This window comes from Lampetra planeri, chromosome 21, assembly GCF_965212315.1.
Source record: "Lampetra planeri chromosome 21, kcLamPlan1.2.h2, whole genome shotgun sequence".
NCBI classification, from domain to species: domain Eukaryota; kingdom Metazoa; phylum Chordata; class Hyperoartia; order Petromyzontiformes; family Petromyzontidae; genus Lampetra; species Lampetra planeri.
In genome coordinates, this window is record NC_136127.1 from 3070251 (window position 1) to 3090233 (window position 19983).

The 19983-nt window shown below is 49.8% G+C and overlaps 3 protein-coding genes across 5 annotated transcripts in view; 2 read left to right on the plus strand and 1 right to left on the minus strand.

Annotated features, from left to right (window-relative positions):
* LOC144724779 (uncharacterized) overlaps positions 1–8604 on the plus strand; it is a 146952-nt gene extending 138348 nt beyond the window's left edge. Inside the window, exon 18 of the mRNA XM_078604166.1 lies at positions 893–8604. Coding sequence (XP_078460292.1) covers positions 893–1102 — 210 coding nt within the window. The 3' untranslated portion in view covers positions 1103–8604. The remainder of the gene's footprint in view (positions 1–892) is intronic.
* Positions 8605–12923: 4319 nt separating this feature from the next.
* EEF1AKMT2 (EEF1A lysine methyltransferase 2) overlaps positions 12924–19983 on the plus strand; it is a 373327-nt gene continuing 366267 nt past the window's right edge. Inside the window, exon 1 of the mRNA XM_078603761.1 lies at positions 12924–13130. The gene's annotated coding sequence lies outside the window, so the exon portion shown is untranslated. The remainder of the gene's footprint in view (positions 13131–19983) is intronic.
* The window catches only part of LOC144724523 (uncharacterized), a 33739-nt gene continuing 29508 nt past the window's right edge, over positions 15753–19983 (minus strand). For 2 of the 3 annotated variants that reach the window (XM_078603736.1, XM_078603737.1), the window contains one exon: positions 15753–19303. In XM_078603736.1, the coding sequence (XP_078459862.1) occupies positions 18296–19303 (1008 nt within the window). In that variant the 3' untranslated portion in view covers positions 15753–18295. The remainder of the gene's footprint in view (positions 19304–19983) is intronic. The other variant, XM_078603739.1, reaches the window with a different exon arrangement.

A 19983-nucleotide genomic window follows, 5' to 3' on the forward strand; every position in this document is an offset into this window, starting at 1 on the left:
TCGCTTTGCGCTTTTCACGCCGGTGTTTGGTGCTCGCTTTTGCCCAAAGTTGCTCGTTCGGTTGTCGAGGTACGTCTCTTAGTTTTGCGAGAATAACTTGGGGGCGTGGCTTCCCATAAATGTGCACCTTGAAGGGGTCGAATTGGTACATTCTTACAGCACAGCCACCGTGAGTCCCCCTCAGCCATCTGGACTCCCCATGAGGTACTCTTTGAACACTTTCCAATGAAAGGTTGGCTGCGTTGATGCGTCAGCTTTGTCTGTCTGCAGTGGAGGATGGCCAATTATTGCCCCTGTAAAGATGATCCGATATTAACAACGTTTTTCGTGTAAAGTTGTGTTGCTTTTAAGAGATTTAACCAGGCGCAATGGATCAAAGTGTTGCCCAAATCTTGGCGACAAACAACCAGCGCTCAAAAGGATTTGCCTTGTGTGCATGTACGTACGTTGAACTTCTTCTGCACCATACGTAGCCAACTGTGTTGGTCGGAGATGCGGGGAAGGACAAAAAAGTTAACATAAAAACTAGTTCTTAAGAAATTAGTTTTCAATGTAGATTTTAAAGTACGTAGCTCCGGTGGCTTCCTAAAATCGGAAGCAAGAGCGTTCCAGACGGCTACAGAAGCAGCGCATCTGAAAGCGCGCGATGCGGTGACCACCGTCTTTGTTCGCTAGGTTAGCCAAAAGCCGCTGCTGCGAGGATGAGCAGAGTTCACGTGATGATTTATGCTCCTTGACGAGATCAGCGAGGTATTGTGGTTCGTTTGCGGCAAGCACTTTGTGTGTAACGAGTGCGACCTTTGCGGGGCCAAGGCGAACGCGCGACGTCGGATCGTTGCACGGAACTTGAATGTTCCGTTTTTTTTTTTGTTTGTTGCCGTGACTCCCGCAGAACGGCAAGTCGCCATCGTCGGCGTCGTCGGTGCCGGGGACGGCCGAGCCGACTGCCCAGCCATCGACTCCCCGGCAAGGCCAGAAGGCGATGCGCGTCCTCCACAGCATCACGAGCAGCGTGCGCCAAGTCAGCAAGAGCAACAGCGGCGGCGGCGGCGGTAGCGCTGGACCTCCCACTGCTTCCCCGCAGCGCAAGAACAAGGCCTGAGCCTCGTGGCGTGCGCCACAAACGATCGATGTTCTGCCCGCGGAACCGTTGCTTGGCCGCGCAGTGACGCCGCCACGCGCCGGCTCATTGCGTGGCGTCCTCCAGTCGTTCCGCTCGACTTCACCGCCTGGTTTGGTTTCGCCCGAGACGCGTCGGTTACATCGGACTTTTTCTGCAGAAGGTTGATTCTTTCTATCGTACCGTCGTATGTGCGGGGATTATTCTTTTCCGGGTGCTGTGGTTGTTTTTTTTTATCTTCTCGAGCAAAAATTTTTTTTACAAAAAACAAACTGGCTGAAAACTCCCAGCCAGGGATTCTTTGTAAAAAAAAATAATGCCTGAAGCTTTATTTCATAAAGAGCATTATTTAAATAGAGTAGTATTTTGACTGCACCGTCATTGTGTGTCTAGGCTCAGCGTTCCATTTATTTACGTTGTTGTAGCCCTCCAGAAATGCGTTGAGATGCTTTCCTCTCGCATCCCTTGGTGGTGGTCTGTCGTTGCGTCGTCACTGGGAGTGCACACTGTTGGGCCTGTAGGTGGTTTGTTTTTGACTGAATACTTTGAAAAACTTTGCTTTACCACAATCAATGCAAAACCGAGTTTTATATTATATGGTGTATTTTGGTAAATTAAATTTGGTGCCTGGGATGATAGTTGATGTTTTTCTTTCTCCACCATTTGGGAGCCCAAGGATTCGAAGCCAGAATCTGAGCAATGCGTCCTGCTCACGTGACTATGTTGTGTTTTTTCTATTCCCGTTCCACCAACCACAATTTTTTTGAGCAACATCCAACCAAAACAAAGGTAGCCTTTTAAAAAAATGCTTCAAATCCTCCTCACTGATGTCTCGGTTTCATTTTATAGACATCTTGAATTATATCCTCCACTGTTTATCATCCGCCGTTTTATTGAAATCCCCCCCCCCCCCGCTTTGGTAACCCCACATTTTAATAAAGGAGTCACCCTTTTATTTTATTTCAGCAAAATAAACTCGCCAGCCCACTCCTCTTTTACGAATTTTGATGAAAGTCCGAGCTTGAATCGGTCCTCAACGTGGCTCAGCGGCGGAGCGGAGCGGCGCGCGGTGAGCGCGCTGCGAGTTCGAATCCTAACTTGCCAGAGGTTGACTCAGCCCACCGTACCTCCCGGGGGGTGGAGTCGATAAAATACGCTGGGCGAGTCAACGGTGGTTGTCCCGCGGATGGACTCTCGCCTCCACCGTAGTAGGAATGTGGAATTTCCACCACTGCCTCAGCCGGGGCTCTGAACAGGACCGTGAGCGTCTGAGCGATGAAACGCGTTGACTGATGTATGCAAAGGAGAAGACTCCCCCCAAGTTTTAGCCCACAATACAGAAATATAAATCCATGTAAAAGTCAATGATGTAAGTGTGTGTGTGTATATATGTAATCGGAGGATTGGTGTGGCCCTGCGTCAGCGTGAATAAGCAATGCAGTCTTGGGAGACTTGGCCTATCGCGTTTCTTGTCAAACACGGCCTATCGCGACGAGTGGTGGTCGTAAGCCTCTCGTCTTGGTCAGCGGTGGACTTGCCAGGCAAGTGTCGCCTGGTGTGACGCACGCTGCCTTCAGCTCCCTGAGACGTACTTACGCGATCCAACCCAAAAAACCTTCATCATTCATAATATTGGTCGCGAAAGCCCACGTGTCAAAGTGAGCTTTGTTGTCGAATGTGTGTTACGGCCGCTTGTCATGATGACGTTTCTCTTCAGGCGTGTCGCAATAGCAATGTAACGACGCTTCGATTAATCGATGAAAAATCTTCTTATCCTGCACTCAACGATCCATGCCTCTAACCGTGCCCTTGGTGAGCATCGATTATGTCCGCTTTCATACAAATTCTAATCAAGTGACGTGTCGTAAAAAAACACTCGCACGAAACGATTCAACCGACACAAACGGTGCACCCGCGAGGGCTGCGCTGTGCCCTGGGCAGGGCGCGGTGGGCGGGGAAGCCGGATTGTTGGGAACGAAGCGAGCAGCGGTGGGCGGCTTCTTCGTGGCTCCCGATCCTTGGTGGGGCGGTGCCGGCAGCGCGACAGCGGCCGGGCGGGCACGGAGGGGGCGAAGATGGCACCGTGGTTGACACGGGCGGCAAATTGTCTCGCCGCGGCTGTGCGAGATGAGTAAACGAAACACGAAATAAGTAAAACTATTTATTTGGTGCTGCTGCTGCTGCGTTGGCCCTGGTGCACAAGCATGGATAACAACGATGAACTCGACACATTCGTCAATAATAACAACTTTGTGTGGCCTTAAAAGAAAAAAATAATATCCTGGATAATGCTTCCAAAGGAATATCCCTGATTTGCAGCGTGAAAAATTAACAACAGGATAGCTTCGCGAATTAGATTCGCAATCTGGAATTGTCACATTTTAGTAACTTGAGGAAGAAGGGGAGGGGGTGGCGAGGCCGGGGGGATGAATTGTCGCGGAGAACACGTGCAGTGTCCGGCCACGCAACGCCGCTGGCTCACTGCGTGCGGTCCACCTATAGTCCTGGTCGAGCATCGGAGCATCCCTGGTGGAAAACTTTAACGAATATTGTAATCTTGCAATGTCAGCGGCCGCGTTGTTGTGTCTTAGAGCTACCGTGGTGGAGGTGCGGGCGTGGTTCGTAAGCCCAGGAGTGGGTCGATCGGTTATTTGAATCTATAGATAAGTAAATGGAAGATAAATTCGTAAAACTATTGTTCGTTTCTCATTTAAATTGCGCAAAGTAAGCAGTGAAGGTGTTTTAAACAACCCAGCCACACAGATGCGATTCACTGTCAAAGCAGTGGTGCATATGGTGAGGTAGGTTGGATCAGAATTCACATGGTTCCTGGTCACGTGAGTAAAAAAAATCATCAATCATGTTCAGGTTCTTTCATTAACCCTCTCACGAAGCATGCCCACTACCATAATGCAAACTAAAACTTTAAAACTTATCTTTTTTTTATTTGACCAGGTAAGGCCCGCTGAGCTATACAGCTCTTTTTCAGAAGCGACCTGGCCACAAATGATAGATCAACGAAGTAGCTTAGCAAGTGGAAATGTATAGCACCCAAATCCTCTAAAGAGCGTGTTCCTAAATGTGGAGGGGAAAAAGTGGAGGACCCGGAGAAAAATGCACGTGACCACAGCGAGAACATGCAGATTCCAAATATACAGCAGGCGTCAGGGATGGGGCCGAACCCCACGTCCTCCTGCATACCAGGTGAGGTCGTTAACATCTCGCCACCTGAGCACATTAATGTACAGGGTAGTCCAGATATCTTGTGAACTCCAATTAATTGACCCCCTAACATTTTTTTGTTCTCCTTAGCATATTCATTTCTGTTTTAAATAAACCTTATTTATTTCAGATGGCTGATACGAGGTCATATACTCTTGATGAACGGCTCGTAGCGGAGGCGTATGGGCCCGTGAAAGATGACAAACCAGAAAAAAACGATGAGCGATGCTCGAAAAGAATGAAGCTGTTTTGCACAGGATCAATTTTTGGACGAAATCAACGAGGCCTGGGAGACCTAAGTGAGCGGAGCAATGCGCAGTGGTTGCTGAATCGATGACATGGGGATCACAAGACATCTGACTGCTCATCTTCTTGGTTCTTTCGGTAAATGTAATTATTTCTACGTGACTTTATAAAACATAATGTGTTTCATTTTTATTATTTTATTATTTCTACGTGACTTTACCGAAAGAACCAAGAAGATGAATCCCTGCAGTCACGAAAGCTTTAAATTGAAACATCTGACCGCTGTTAAAGATTATTAAACATTATTAACTCAATTTTAAGATTTTTTTTTATTCTTACTAAATCCACGCGCGACAGGGTTGAGCTCTGGAGAGAATGGAGGTCGTTCTGCCAGTGTGGGAGTGTCGGCGGTCGGTTCTTGAGAAGACTTTGCGGATGGCGGGATGGAAATACCCGTAGATTGTCCCGGAATGTGAGCGAAGGGTTTTTGATGAATTGTAGAGCAGGCTCAGAAAGTTGAGCAATTTGAAAAGACAAGCTCTTGATGAGAGCGTGAGATGACGTCTGTTTTTGTTACGGTCAGGCGATATTGAAGGTCTATTAGAGATGGATTTGTCAGAGTGTTGTCCCAGTGGAGTTCCCATGAAAGTTCACATGCCAGTTGATTGTTTTTTTTCATTTGCCAAAGAGATTATTTTGAAACTTCGCATTTTCTGTAGGTGTTAAGAATTGCATGTATTATTGACATTTTAAGTAGTCTGAGGATTTCCCCGCTCAAAAGAACATTGGGGGCATTTAATGATTCCCGATCAAATAAATAATTCCTAATCTCCATTGGTGGCCGAGCATAATCCTACCCTTAGTCCCTGTCCTCTGACGCATGACTTGTGGCCACTTACATAAAGTGTCCCCCTTAGTGTCCTCTGATTTCCATTGCAAAGTCATGGAAAATGAAGCATGATTTGGTGATGCTGCGTTGGCTGCCGTGCAAATAACAACGAACTCATAAGATGGTTAGGTGTTCCGAAGAAGCGCTAGTGCCCGATACGTTCCCTCTTCTGTGTTACTTTATTGACGAATGCAGAGTGTTGCTGAGGTTAAATATTGCCTAAGACACATTATGCAACCCACCACTATCGGTTTAAGTTTTTCTGTTAGTTGATTCACGCCTCTGGAGAATTGCACAATTATTTTTCCGTAAAACGGACACTTATTTTGCCGGCGCTGCTGAAATCCTGGGTTCGCTATTGACGACCGAACGCCGTCGTGCGCGATTGTCGAAAACGAATTTTCTTTTTAGAATTTGCTTTTTTGTGTTCAGCTCGTTGTCCCCCCCCACCTCCCCGCACCCCGTCCGATTGAACACGGTCGGCCAGGTACGGCGCGTGTGCACGTACCCAGACGCACCCAGACGAGAAACACGGCGAATTCACGACCTGCTGGAGTCAACTGGTCGTTGCGGCCAGCGCGGAACGGTTGGGCCCAACGGTGGCACCGACTGCCCAACCTTCGGCATTGTTCACTTGTGGCTATGAGGGGGGGGGGTCACCAATTGCTCTTGCATTCAGCGATATATGCTTCGAGTCCGCACTGCCTTGGTGTAGCGGTCGGCTACGCTGGACTTCCGTCCGTCTCCCGACGGTCAATCTATGTCCACCCAGAAGGTCGCGCGCGGTGGGGTAAGGTGTGGGTACACTCCCATCTGCTTTCCACGACGTTTAGCCGGTGCGGAGGAGAAGGGCCCAATTCATTGGCTTCTAGAGGGACTCGCCAGAGCTTTGTTTTTAATGTTTATAAAAAATATATATATTCTTTGGGTCTTTCGGTAAAGTAACGTAGATAGGTTCAAAGAAAATAACCGAAAGACCCAAAGAATGTGAATTCCTGCAGTCACGAAAGCTTTAAGTCAAGTATTTTTGTATATTATTATAATTCAGTAGGAGCCCGGGTACAGAGAGGGGTGCGCGGTACAGAAACTCCGCGGACAGAAGTCCCGAACGCTCCTGACTTTGGAGGAGATTGGGCTCGCTGCTGCCCCACCGGAGTGGGCACTGCGAGTGCGGTATATGGTCGTATTGGCGGTACAACGGTGGTGCGCGGTATATAACACACACAAAAGCAAAATTTTCGCGATTATTTATTTCCCCCCAATTCGCAACCCCGGTCAGAAAATCTTGCGGGGCTGCTGGTGATGGTGGCGGCGGCGGTGGCGGTGGTGGTGGTTGTGGTGATAGTGGCGATGGTGGCGGCGGCGGTGGTGATGGTGGCGGCGGCGGTGGCGGCGGTGGCGGCGGTGGTGGTGGCGGTGGTGCTGCGTCACAATCGGTTCTCGTGACGTCGAAGCGGTCTGAATGTGAATGTTGATGAGCGGCTGAACACGTGGCTTCTCGCAGTCTGTTGCCGCCTCGCAGCAGCAGCAGCCAGCCATGATGACGATGGGGCTGGCTCCGTGTTACAAAGGGAGAGGTTTGACTCCTCGTGCACAACGCTTGTGGTCGGACGCTTCATCCAAATCATTCCTTGGCGGACGGTGGCATCAAAAGATTTACGGCTCGTGGTGTCACCACCACAACCACCACAACCACAACCACCACGTTCGAATTGGAAAGGAGGCTACCGAATGAATCCGAGTGCAACTTCTGATGGAGAGAGTCTGCGGCACTCTCAAGGGGCAGCAACGGCGACAATGTCAGACTGATTCACGGGGACCGATGAGTTGTTGTGCTGCACCGGTGTGTACCGCCAACTGCGTCCATTTGTACTCTGATGTGGGAACGGGTCTGGAGCGCTCCCTCTGATTCGTTCAAGGGGACGGGGGGGGGGGGGGGTCTTCCACGAGCAGTGCCGTAGGTGAGCAGTTGCAGGGCTGCGCCTTGACGTTTGCATCCGAGACGAGGGTGTGTTCCGGTGGCTTCGTGCGCATTTACACAATGAACCCAATGAATCTGTGTAAATCGCGTGTGGGGAGCGGTGGTGTAGCGGTCAGCGCTACGAACCCAGCGACCCGAGTTCGATTCCCGCTCACGGCCAACACCAGTGACGATTATCTGAACCGGTACCTGGGTCTCCACCTAGGTCGACTCGGCCTCAAATGAGTGTGGTGCGGTGTGTAGTAAACATCGCCGCTGGGGAGACAAAGGTGGCCGGGCGTGGTGCTGGCAACCCACCCCCTCGTGTGCCGTGCCGGCCTTCATAGGGGGTCGCTCACAGCACTTGCTCCCACAGTCTGTTACAGGCTATGCGGGGGATCTTTGTCTTCGTGTAATCGTTTAAAACTTGGGAGTTACACTGAGATTAGAAAATGAATGAGTTTTAAAAAAAAAACAAGACGTTACATGATGGAGGATGATGCATTTGCAGAGGCTTTCTCGCTCGCTCTATGGTAGCCAAGTTCAACCAAGTGCCTTTTCAAATATATTTTTTATGACGATATGTGTGGATACTACTGATTAAAACACACACACATTATGTTAAGTTGACGTGTTAAGGTTGTTTTCTTTTGCTAGATTAAAGCTAAGACAATGCTGTGTGTTTAAGCGGCGCACACCTTAAGTGTGCAGAGGCGGGGTGGAGGGTGTGCGACGTTGCTTTTCCTACTGTCTTGCTGTTACGGAACGCAGCACTGCTACTTAACCAACGTGCAAATAGGTGTCACTCGTTGGCTGTGGGGGGTGGTGGGGTGGGGGGCATGGTGGGGGGAGTAGCTGTGGGGGGTGGTGTGCACCAAATTCCACGTCGGTTCGGAATTCGGAATCCAAATAAAGAGAGCCAGGCTCACCGTTCAAATGACGATACCGAAACAATGTCATTGTTCATTGTCCATTGCTGTGTTAAAGTCACGATTTCTCAAATGAGCGTGAGGATAAGGAAGACGTGTCGTAGTCGCTGTTGTTGTTGTCACATTGTCACCTTCCGACACCCCCCCCCCCGTGCCCCGACTGGACATCTATGACAAAGAGCTTCATGGCTCGTCGGATTCCTCCTCCAGTATAAATAAATAAATATTCTTATTCTGATTTCTGTCCGGTATGAAGTGCGTGTGTTCACGTGACGGACCCCAACAGAAACCCATTTCTGCTTGGGGCATCCCATGGGCTTCGGTTTGCCAATCCTCCCAGATAGGCCTGGAGTCTCGGCCGGAATTGGCATCGATAGCAACGAGGGAGATTTTAATGATAGGCTATTTTCAGAAAATTAATGAATTATTTCAATAATTAAAAATAAATCTCCCCCGGAATAGCTTCGGTCAGAGTTGGCAGCCTTACATGGTCTGGTACCAGCCATTGAGTGTACATGTTGAGCGATGTCTTAAGGCGGAAGGGGATGAAGACGTATTTGTTGGGCAGGCAGCTCTGAATACTCTTTGGTTCTTTCGATAAAGTCACGTAGTCATAATAAAGTTGTTGGGTTCGATCGCGTTATTTATAAATGTGTCGTAACCCTCCACCACCCGACACGGCCAATCAGCAAAGAGTGTCACGTTGACAAAATACAAATAGTTCACAACTTTAGCCCACCGGTGTGTTGAAGAGTGAATCCACAACATTTAAAATGTTTTGAGTACGACGTTTCGCTGGTAATTGCATCCAGCATCATCGGGCAATTCGCCAGAAAGCCTACGTGTTAAACTGAAAGTCACGTAGGTAGAAAAAATAATAGATCACGACGTTTCGATCGCAACACAAGCGACCGTCTTCAGCTTTGCATGCCCTCTGCAGGTCTTGCTGCTGTTAATGTGACAACGCCGTGCCTTGTGCGACTCTAGGACACAACATCGAGGCCATCTGGTAACTTTACCGACTTTAATTGGGGGGCTCTCAGTCCAGAGTTGATCTCAGACACGTGACTTGCACTCCACTCTACACCTTGTCCTGACGTGGCTCTGTGTGTGTGTTGAATGTGGGGAGCGGTGGCGTAACGGTGAGCGCCAGTTGCACTTTAAACCTGGCGACCCGCGTTCGATTCTCGCTCATGGCCAACATCCGTGACGATTATCTGAACCGGTCCTGGGTCTACTCAGCCTCAACTGAGTACCTGGTGCGGTGTGTAAAACATCGCCACTGGGGAGACAAAGGCGGCCGGGCATGGTGTTGGCCACCCACCCCCTCGTGTGCCGTACCGGCCTTCATAGGTGCTGGCTATAACAGTACTTGCCCAAAGTCTTGTTTAAGGCTATACGTGGGATATTTGTCTTTGTATAAGATGATATAAGATGATTTCTGGCAATTAAAACACCAAACAGACACTCTTTGCAATGATTCATATATACTTGTGGTGAACATGCAAACAACAAACATGCTCTTGGTAGTCTTTGTGTATATTCATATTCATAACATGGCACCTCACATCCATATGAATATACATAAGCACGTAAATGTCACAATTATTGACATTTAAAAAAATCCAGAGCTCTTAATATTTTTCGACAAGTGGTGGCGCTTCGGCACAGGCCCGCCAAGGCAAAGTTTCGGACTCCAGGCCGGATTCTTGAGAAGGAGGAGGAGGAGGAAGAAGAAAAGGAAAGTGCATTTAATTTTTCGATTTAAAGCTTTCGTGACTGCAGGGATTCATCTTCTTGGTTCTTTCGGTAAAGTCACGTAGAAGGGAAATAATAAAATAATAATAAATAAAACATTATAAAATTTCGATTTAAAGCTTTCGTGACTGCAGGGATTCATCTTCTTGGTTCTTTCGGTAAAGTCACGTAGAAGGGAAATAATAAAATAATAATAAATAAAACATTATAAAATTTCGATTTAAAGCTTTCGTGACTGCAGGGATTCATCTTCTTGGTTCTTTCGGTAAAGTCACGTAGAAGGGAAATAATAAAATAATAAAAATAGAACCTAATAAAATTTCGATTTAAAGCTTTCGTGACTGCAGGGATTCATCTTGGTTCTTTCGGTAAAGTCACGTAGAAGGGAAATAATAAAATAATAAAAATTAAACATAATTAAATACAATTCTCACGACGTTTCGGCCACAACGCAAGCAGCCGTCCTCAGCGTCTGAATGAACACCAGACGCTGTCTTTCCGACAGCCCCGTTCTTCACCTGAGGACGGCTGCTTGCGTTGTGGCCTAAACGTCGTGAGAATTGTATTTTATTATGTTTTATTTTTATTATTTTATTATTTCCCCTCTACGTGACTTTACCGAAAGAACCAAGAAGATGCATTTAATTTGGTTTTAGCTCAAATTCTAATCAACATAAAAGCGAATGAACATAAAACGATAGTTCATCTCATCTCTATCCTATCTCTCACGTCTCTCTCTTTTTCTTGTCGACATTGCTGCTGTCTAAATACCTTCTAGCACCAGGGGGCTCGGCAACGCTGCGGCTCTGGACGCGCATGGCGGTGGCTCTTGAAGGAACCGCTGCTTCGTGACGCGTTCATCAATAGCCCACCACCGTCTCGGATGCAGTCACATTGCACTGAGGCTCTTGAAATATTGAGGAGGTTTTCTCTTCACCGAATACGAAAAAAAAGACTTTTATTGTTATTTCATTTGCCGGAAAACCACCGCCCCCCCCACCCTGATGTACACGGCACAGTAAGTCCCCGGGTTACGGAAGGCCCGACTTACGGAAACCGACCTTACGGAAATCGTCCCATAAATCGTGTTGACAAAACAAAATAAACATGCGGAAATGTTTGTGTCGCGTCTTCTGTCATCTCACGAGGTGTGGGGGGAGGGATGGGTAAAAACGATGCCTCCTTAGCAATCCCAAAACGAGCTCAGCACGACCACCGATCATCATCGATCATCATCGATCATCATCGATCATCATCGATCATCATCGATCATCATCGATCATCATCGATCATCATCGATCATCAATACCGAGAGCCAAACAGGGGGGCGGTGGTGGTGGGGGGGGGGTCATCTGAATCGAGCAATCAGAGTGGCGCTCCCCTCCACTGGTGCCCCCCCCTCGATGGGAAACTCCACGTTTCCGACAATATGTCGCGAACAACTTTGCACTGCTGAGCGTCACAGAGGCGCAGTCGGCTGCCGTGGGACGATTCCGTGGGCGGCCATCTCTCTCGTGGGCAGTCATCTCTCTCTCTCGGGGGCGGCCATCTCTCTCGGAGGAAGCCCCTGGGAGGGGAAGGCGCTACACCGCTCGCCACATGTCCCTGGCGCAGAGGTCGCAACCGGGTACCCGATACCCGTACCCTACCCGATACCCGGGTACAGGTAGACCGTGAGTCACTGGTGAGTAACCGTTTGTCACTCATTTCGGGTAGGGTACGGGTAGGGAACGGGTACCCGTACGGGTACCCATTTGCGACCCTGGTGCGGCCGGGTACGCGTACGGGTAAGGAATCAAAACCCGTTTGCGACCTCTGCCCTGGCGTGGCTGAAGAGCCACGGTGCAATGCCCTCTCGGAGTGCGGTGGACGCGTCGTATCCACTCGTCTTCTCTACTTTGAGCATGTAAACGATTTTTTTTTATTTTACCAGGTAGGGCCCACTGAGCTATATAAATATTTTTTATTATAATAATAATGATGACATAACGCGCCAGATTTTGCAAACAAGTCGACAACTCAGAAGCGCGGAGCCAAACTCAGGGCTGCTCAAAGCCCTGAGCGAACAGAGAGGCCTTTCGATGTCCCTTGAAGGTCAGAGTTCATTTGATGTTGCGGATATGCCACGGGATTCGAGAGTTCCACACCGAGAGGGCGACAGCAGAGAACCGACGTGATGCTGTAACAGTAAAGTGTAGTGTATAGTGGAGTGTATAGTGGAGTGTATAGTGTAGTGTATAGTGGAGTGTATAGTGTAGTGTATAGTAGTGTAGTGTATAGTGGAGTGTATAGTGTAGTGTATAGTGGAGTGTATAGTGTAGTGCAGGGGTCGGCAACCAAAATAACAAGAAGAGCCATTTCTTTCCAATTCGGTACAAAATTCAGTATTTCAAGAGCCGCGATGCATCTATGTACATACGTACATATCGTCAAGAAGCAGCCCGTAAAGAGCCGCATGCGGCTCCGGAGCCGTAGGTTGCCGACCCCTGGTGTAGTGTATAGTAGTGTAGTGTATAGTGTAGTGTATAGTGGAGTGTATAGTAGTGTAGTGTATAGTGGAGTGTATAGTCGTGTATAGTGTAGTGTATAGTAGTGTAGTGTATAGCATAGTGTATAGTCGTGTATAGTGTAGTGTATAGTAGTGTAGTGTATAGTATAGTGTATAATAGTGTATAGTGTAGTGTATAGTAGTGTAGCGTATAGTAGTGTATAAGGTAGTGTATACTGTGTAGTGTATAGTAGTGTATAATAGTGTATAGTAGTGTATTGTGTAGTGTATAGCAGAGGTGGGACAAAGTCATTGTTATGCAAGTCCAAGTCGAGTCGCAAGTCATCAAATTCATGACTCGAGTCTGACTCGAGTCCAAGTCACATGACTCGAGTCCACATCTCATAGGTGGGACAAAGTCATTGTTATGCAAGTCCAAGTCGAGTCGCAAGTCATCAAATTCATGACTCGAGTCTGACTCGAGTCCAAGTCACATGACTCGAGTCCACATCTCATAGGTGGGACAAAGTCATTGTTATGCAAGTCCAAGTCGAGTCGCAAGTCATCAAATTCATGACTCGAGTCTGACTCGAGTCCAAGTCACATGACTCGAGTCCACACCTCTGGTGTATAGTAGTGTATAGTAGTGTATAGTGTAGTGTATAGTAGTGTATAAGGTAGTGTATAGTAGTGTATAGTAGTGGAGTGTGTAGTAGTGTATAATGTAGTGTAGACTGTGTAGTGTATAGTAGTGGAGTGTATAGTAGTTAAATGTGTATAGTCACGTAAGGCTGTAACAGTTCCTTGGTGTCCGAAGCAGATTTTGAGTGACGCTGCATGCGTTTTACCATGAGCCTTCAGTGCAAGGTGAGAGGTATGGTGGCGAAGTGGCTTATCCTGGTGAGGGTCGCGGCGGCAGCACATTAAACACGTGTTGATTCTAAACGTGGAGGAAAAAACCGGAGGACTTGGAGAAAAATCCACGCAACCACGGGAAGAACATGCAAACTCCAAATATACATCCGGCGTCAGGGTCGGGATCGAACCCATGACCTCCTGTATACGAGGCGAGGTAGTTACCATCTCCTTGCCACGGTGGCTCGAGTAGGCCATTGTGTGACGGCGTCACGGCAGGACCCTCGTGAAGAAGAGTCATGAGACTCAGCGAGGCTTCCCTGTGCAAAGAAGCGCGATACCGTAGTAATAACAATGTTGATAAAAACTACTGCACCCAAATCACCGCTACAGGGGGGTTGGGGGATCACGCATAGACGGAGACACTCGCAGCACCGTGACAAGCCGTGACAAGCCCTTTAGGATGCCGCGTGGTTAAAGTGCATTGTTTTTTGTGAGTGGTATGTCTCCGTTCGCCATTCATTCACTTGGGAGCAGTGGAAATGAATTATGCCAGCATGCGGCATCCGCCCCAAGAAGCAAGACAACCGGCTTCCAACACATTCCAAAACATTGACTCAAGTACCGTTTCAACACGAGAAAGCCTTGCACATCACAAAGCTCACAGTTGAGGCATGCCATGTGCCAAGCACGCTTTCATAGAGAGTGGTCCTGCAATGGAGTTCATCATTTACGTGTCCCGCAATGCGTTCCTGGAATGTGACTAACGACCAAAGATGGGTAAACCGGTGTCTCTGCATGAGCCCTCTCTGTCTCTCAGGGGGTCGTGATTATTGTGTAGGCACGGTGCAGAACGCTTCCCTGAAATACAAATGTAATGATAATTCACCCGCTCATCCCGGTAACTCAAGAAGCACATCAAGGGGAGGGGCACTTGATGTGCGTTGTGGGCGCCAGACAAGTCTGGCAGTTTCCAATACACACAAATACCCCCCCCTCACTCCTCCCCCACCCATGGAGCCTTCACAGAAAGCGCTGTTTGGGGACGTCCATAAATGACGTCACGCGATTTTGGACGATTTTTAACTCCCCCCCCCCTTCGTCACACGGCGTCACAAAAAGTCAGACCCCCCCCCCCTCGAATATGACGTCACAAAGCTCTGCCCCCTCCCCCCAAAATCATATTTATATTTTGAAAATTAAACGTGCTTCAAATCGCTTTAAACTATTGTCATTGTAGTGCGTATTTACTGTGGCGTTGCACTCTGATGTTGTAGGAGAAAACAGTTATTAAAAAGTATATTTAATTCGTTAGAACGTGTTGTCTACATTTATTTAAAGTTGCTCATTTTGATTTCTCAACCCCCCTCCCCTCGTCACACATCGTGCGTGACGTCATTTATGGACGGCCCCTATGAAGCCCCAAAAGGCACACTTAGGGGGGTTGGTGGCCAGCATCACGCCCGGCCGCCTTTGCCTCCCTAGTGGCGATGTTTGTATTTGTTTTTACTTTACACATCGCACTCGGTACTCATTTGAGGCTGAGTCGACCTTGACGGGGACCGGTTCAGATAACCGTCACTGATGTTGGCCGTGAGCCGGGAATCGAACTCGGGTCGCCCGGGTTCGTAAGCACAGAGCTCGCGAACCACTGCATCACCGCTCCCCTGCCACATGGGGACAGGACATCCCAACCACCGGGATCAAGCATTGGATGAAGCTGTGATATTTTGAATAAAATTTTTGTGAATTATTATTAATTGGTAAAGTGATTCTTGTCACACGGTTTGTGGCTCGAAGCCCCATATTAGGCCGCCCCTTGCCTGGTTTCCCTCCTTATGAATATTATTTCTTATTCAGTCGCGGATTAATTGTATACTGTTACATCGTGGCTTTTGTGTTTGTTGAACTTATTGTGCAGTGTACGTAGCCAACCGCGCTAATCGGAGGTGCAGCGGAATGACAACAAACTTAACTCAGAATGCAATTCTCAAGAAAAGAGTTTTCAATCTGGATTCAAAAGCAAATACTGTAGCACCAGTGGCTTCCTAATATCGGAAGGAAGAGCGTTCCAGACGGCCGCAGCAGCGCGTCTGAAAGCGCCGCGCGATGCGGTGACCACCGCCGTCTTTGTTCGATGGCTGAGCCAAAAGCCGCCGCTGCGAGGGTTGATCCGAGTTCGCGTGGTGGTGGTTTCCACTTCTTGACGAGATCAGCAGAACGACTCCACACAATTGCGTTGGTCTGTTCAATAAACACCCAGAAAGAGCAACCACACGTCTGGGAACTTCCCTGCACATGCATCGCGCCATCATTTTATTCGTTAGTTTCACTGCAATTCCTTTTAAGATTGTGCCAAAAGAAATGAGGATTATGGTGGTGGGGACAGCTTCAGTTCAACAACGCTGTCGCCTTACAAGGGAGTAGAGTGGGTGGTGGGGCACGAAATGTCCCCTCTTTTTCCGAGCACATCAATCAGTGCCGTCGCCCGAAACGTCGCCTATTACATAGTTTCCCTTTCATGGCCACAGTGAGATTGACGAACGCGTTGAGTTGATTTTGTTAATGTGTGCTTGTACGCCACTGACCGTCTCGGCATCACCAAATAATGTGTTCAGTATACAGGACACACACAAATATATATCACAGTTCGTATCAATAGAGTCCTTCTGTTAATCTACCACTGGATGAGGGCCTCCCCATATCCTTGCGGATGGTGGCGGTTGTTTGACCATACTTCACCACGCCGGTCAGTGCGAGTTGGTGGAAGGTGGGCAAATATAATGGATGTACAATGCATGGCGGATATACAAAACTGTATTCGTGATCACGGTATATGGATGAATGTACACAGTCTTCACTCCCGTAACGAATCATCAGTAACTCGGACTTAGCTGCCCCACTCCTCTGTCGAGGATAAAGACTTTTTGCTTGCTGAGTTCCCTGCCGTTGGAAGGTCACCTATCGATTAAATATTTGGTTTAATACATTTAAATATTGACATGTTGAAAAGTGGTATGTACATGAATGCTTCGCCACGCAAGTTACCGCACTCGAGTTTGTCTTGCTAACAGTCGGGCCACGCTGCCTCCGCGTGTTACATAACGTGCGCCGAGGTTATTTTCTCAACGTGGATTTCCCATAAAAAATTCAGAGGCCCGCCGCAGGCGATGTCACCGATGCCACCGGACCTCGGCATCGCTCCCTTTCTACCTTCCTCGAGAATTGGCGACTTGCGCCGTCAGCCACGCGTGACCTCCGAGGAGCGGCCCACCTCACATGACCCCGCCGTCCTCACCCCGTTGGCCCCCGTCATCCCCTTCGTTCGCCAAGCGCTGGGCGGACAGTCGCGCCTCCGTGAAAAGGTTGAAAGTGCAGCGCTGCCGCTGTGTTCTCTCTACTGCTGGTGGTAGGTTCCCAGCTGTCAGCAGTTCTGGAGAACCCCGCCAAAGAAGGTTATCTTGGCCTACTCTTCCAGTGTCTTTGGGGGTAATCTGGGAGTACTATCCACGCTTTACCCCAATGCACGCGACCTACCGATCCGCTAAGTGAGGTTCCCCCCATGTGTACTGCTGGCGGGTTTGAATCGTCCATTGTTCCAACAGCCGCACCGGAGTGATCTAACATGTGATGGGCCACCTCTGGATTGCAAAGTCCATTGTGGCTAAGCATTGAACCACGACAGCTTTCCCCCATCTCAATGATGTGCCCTGTTATGATAACGATGATAAATACTCAATCACAACAATGGTAACATTATCTTCGAGCAATTTTTTCTTTAAAACACATGCAGCAATTACTGTAGAATGGCGTAATAAACATGTATACACATTTAAATGACAGTGCTTCGAAGCCTTGAGTGTGCATGTACGCACGTGGGACTTCTTTCGCGCCGTACGTAGCCAACCATGCTAAGCGGAGGTGCGTGTTCGTAATATCTCAACAACGCTTCTATATTTAGTTTAAATCCAGGATACCCTAATTACAATGGAAGAGCTCAACACAGTGTTTGTAATTCATAGTCAGTCGCTCAGACAACCGGGAGGGCAAACCTCCTCCGTTTGATGTAACTTGCGTGTTTCCCTGTAGCAGTCACAAACACCCAACACACACCGTGCCCTGAAAAGGGCAACTAAATATAAAATATATAATCGGTGACATTATACTCAGTAACCTTTCTTCTTTCATAGCACGCAGAAGAAGGTCCATTTCCTGAATCGTTGTGTATTAAATGTACTTATGTATTTACATATATACTTTCATTATGTGTTTTCCTTCTAAGTCAGTGTTATTGATGAATGTGTTGAGTTTTTTTTATTTTGCTTTCAGTGCTTGTGCATCTCTGCCAAGGCAGTATCACCCCGTCGCTTCGTTTGAATGCCTGCTGATGGCGGGCCTTTTGCGAGGTCACGGAAATCGGCAGGGTGGAAGCATTTTCAGGAAGGCTCCTCAACTTCCCGGCGTTGTGTTTACAACAAAAAAATAGTTCGTGTAAAGTCCTGACCACGTGGCTTTTTAAGCACGCGTTGTTTTTCTTCTTCTTCAAACCAGTCAAAAGTGTTGCAGTTTGGACTTTTTACGAATGACCCATGGCCCGTCCACAGCTTCTCTTGGCAGCGTGTGCAGCCCGATTGTTCACTCTCCTCCTGCCGCTGCCGGGTGCCGTTCAGCGACGCTCACGCAGCCGCCGCAGCGACGCGGGATGACGACGCACTCCCCGCCGCATCAATCGACGTGCGGGACCGCTTGCGCCTGGGAAGTTGACGCGACCACAAGGCACCGCGCGGGGTCTTCGCGCGAGGGGGCGGGGGGCGTTACTTTCACCGAGTTAGAGATTTTTCGCCCTTCCCAGCAACTTATTCAAATACTTGGGCAAGTCGAACATCGGAGATTTCCTGCCGTCGACGCGGTCCGCCCGCAGCTGCGCCAGAATGTCCGAGCAGGACGACGAGCGCGGCACCGACCTCCGCCTGCTCACCGTCACCCACAGGCTGTCCCTCCTGGCCACGCGGCCGCTCGTGGAGCGACGCGCCTCCCCCGGCGGGTCCGCGCGCCGCGGGTCGCCCGCTTCGCCCCTCGCAGACGACGGCGCTCCCCGCGCCGGTCCCACCCCCGGAGGTCCGTCGACGGCACCGACGACGGCGGGCCTCTCCGCCTCCGACCCGTCGGATCGGGAGCGGGCGTCCGGGGCCAAGAAGGCCGCGTCGTCGCTCCCTTGCTCCGAGTCGCTGCAGCGCTCCACGAAGATGGAAATGCGGCAGGAGCTCCCCTCGGGCGGCCGCTCGGGCCTCCCCGCTGTTCCGCCGCCGTCCGCGCGCAGCGACGCGCGCCGGGGGGCCGGCGGAACGATCCTCGATCCGGATATGAACTCCGTGGACCTGCTGACCTTCGGCGACGACGCCGCCGCCTTCGCCGACCCCCTCTCCTTGGCGTCCCTCAGGCTCGAGCGTCGCACGCCGCTCCACTGGTGCGTCCTGGGGCTGGCGGCGGGCTTGTGCCGCCGCTCGGGCGACGGCGGGCTGCTCAGGCTGTAGGGCTTGCCCGTCGGGGACAAGAGCCGGGGGCCGTCCGGGGACAGCAGCGGCGTCCACCGCCGCTTGGGTCCCGCCCGGCCCAGCTGGCTGCCCGCGGCGGTGTTGAGGCGCACGTCGGAGGCGGCGCTCCACAGCAGCCGCGAGGAGCGTCGCCCGTCCAGCGACGAGGAGAGGCTGCCCTCGTCATCGCCGCTGTCGTCGGCGCAGTCCAGGAGCCGCCGCTCGGCGTCGGGAGACTCGGCGCTGGCGTCCTTCCTCGAGCAAAGGCTCCTCCTGCCCTGCGCAAGATCCATGTCCCCCGCCTTGTAAGGAGACGCGAGGCAAACAAAAGAACCACAACGGTAAACTACTTTTTAATTTCACCAGGTAAGGCCCACTAGGCTATAATAGGTATTTTTCAAAAGCGAGCTGACTGTCACAAATGATAGCCCAACGAAGTGGCTTGTCACGTGGAAATACGCGTGACGTCGATTCTAAATGTGGAGGGGAAAACCGGAAGACCCGGAGAAAAATCCACACGACCACGGGGAGAGAGACACGCAAACTCCAAATATACAGCAGCAGGCGTCAGTGTCCGGATCGAACCCACGACCTCCTGCATACCTGGCGAGGGAGATAACATCTCGCCACCGCGGCACACCAAACGCTACTCGAGTGCATTCTTACATCGCTGAAAACAGTGAAGTGTGGTGGTGGCTTGGGGAGGCCTTCATCCAGTATTGACCTTGACTGCTGATGATGATCATGATGACGATGCGTTTTCAAAATAATCTTCATCCAACGCAATTGTCGCAGCTGAAATTTCCTGGCGTCAGTTGAACACTATTTAGCGAGTCCCATCTCCAATCCTTACTCTCAGGCTACCAGGATGCCGTGCCGCGATTATCGCTTCTAAATTCCCCTCCGTGCGCTGCATTCCAGGGAACAACTGGGAGCGCCCCATGGTCCGTGCCTCCTGCTGGGAGCCACGCTCACCTTGTGA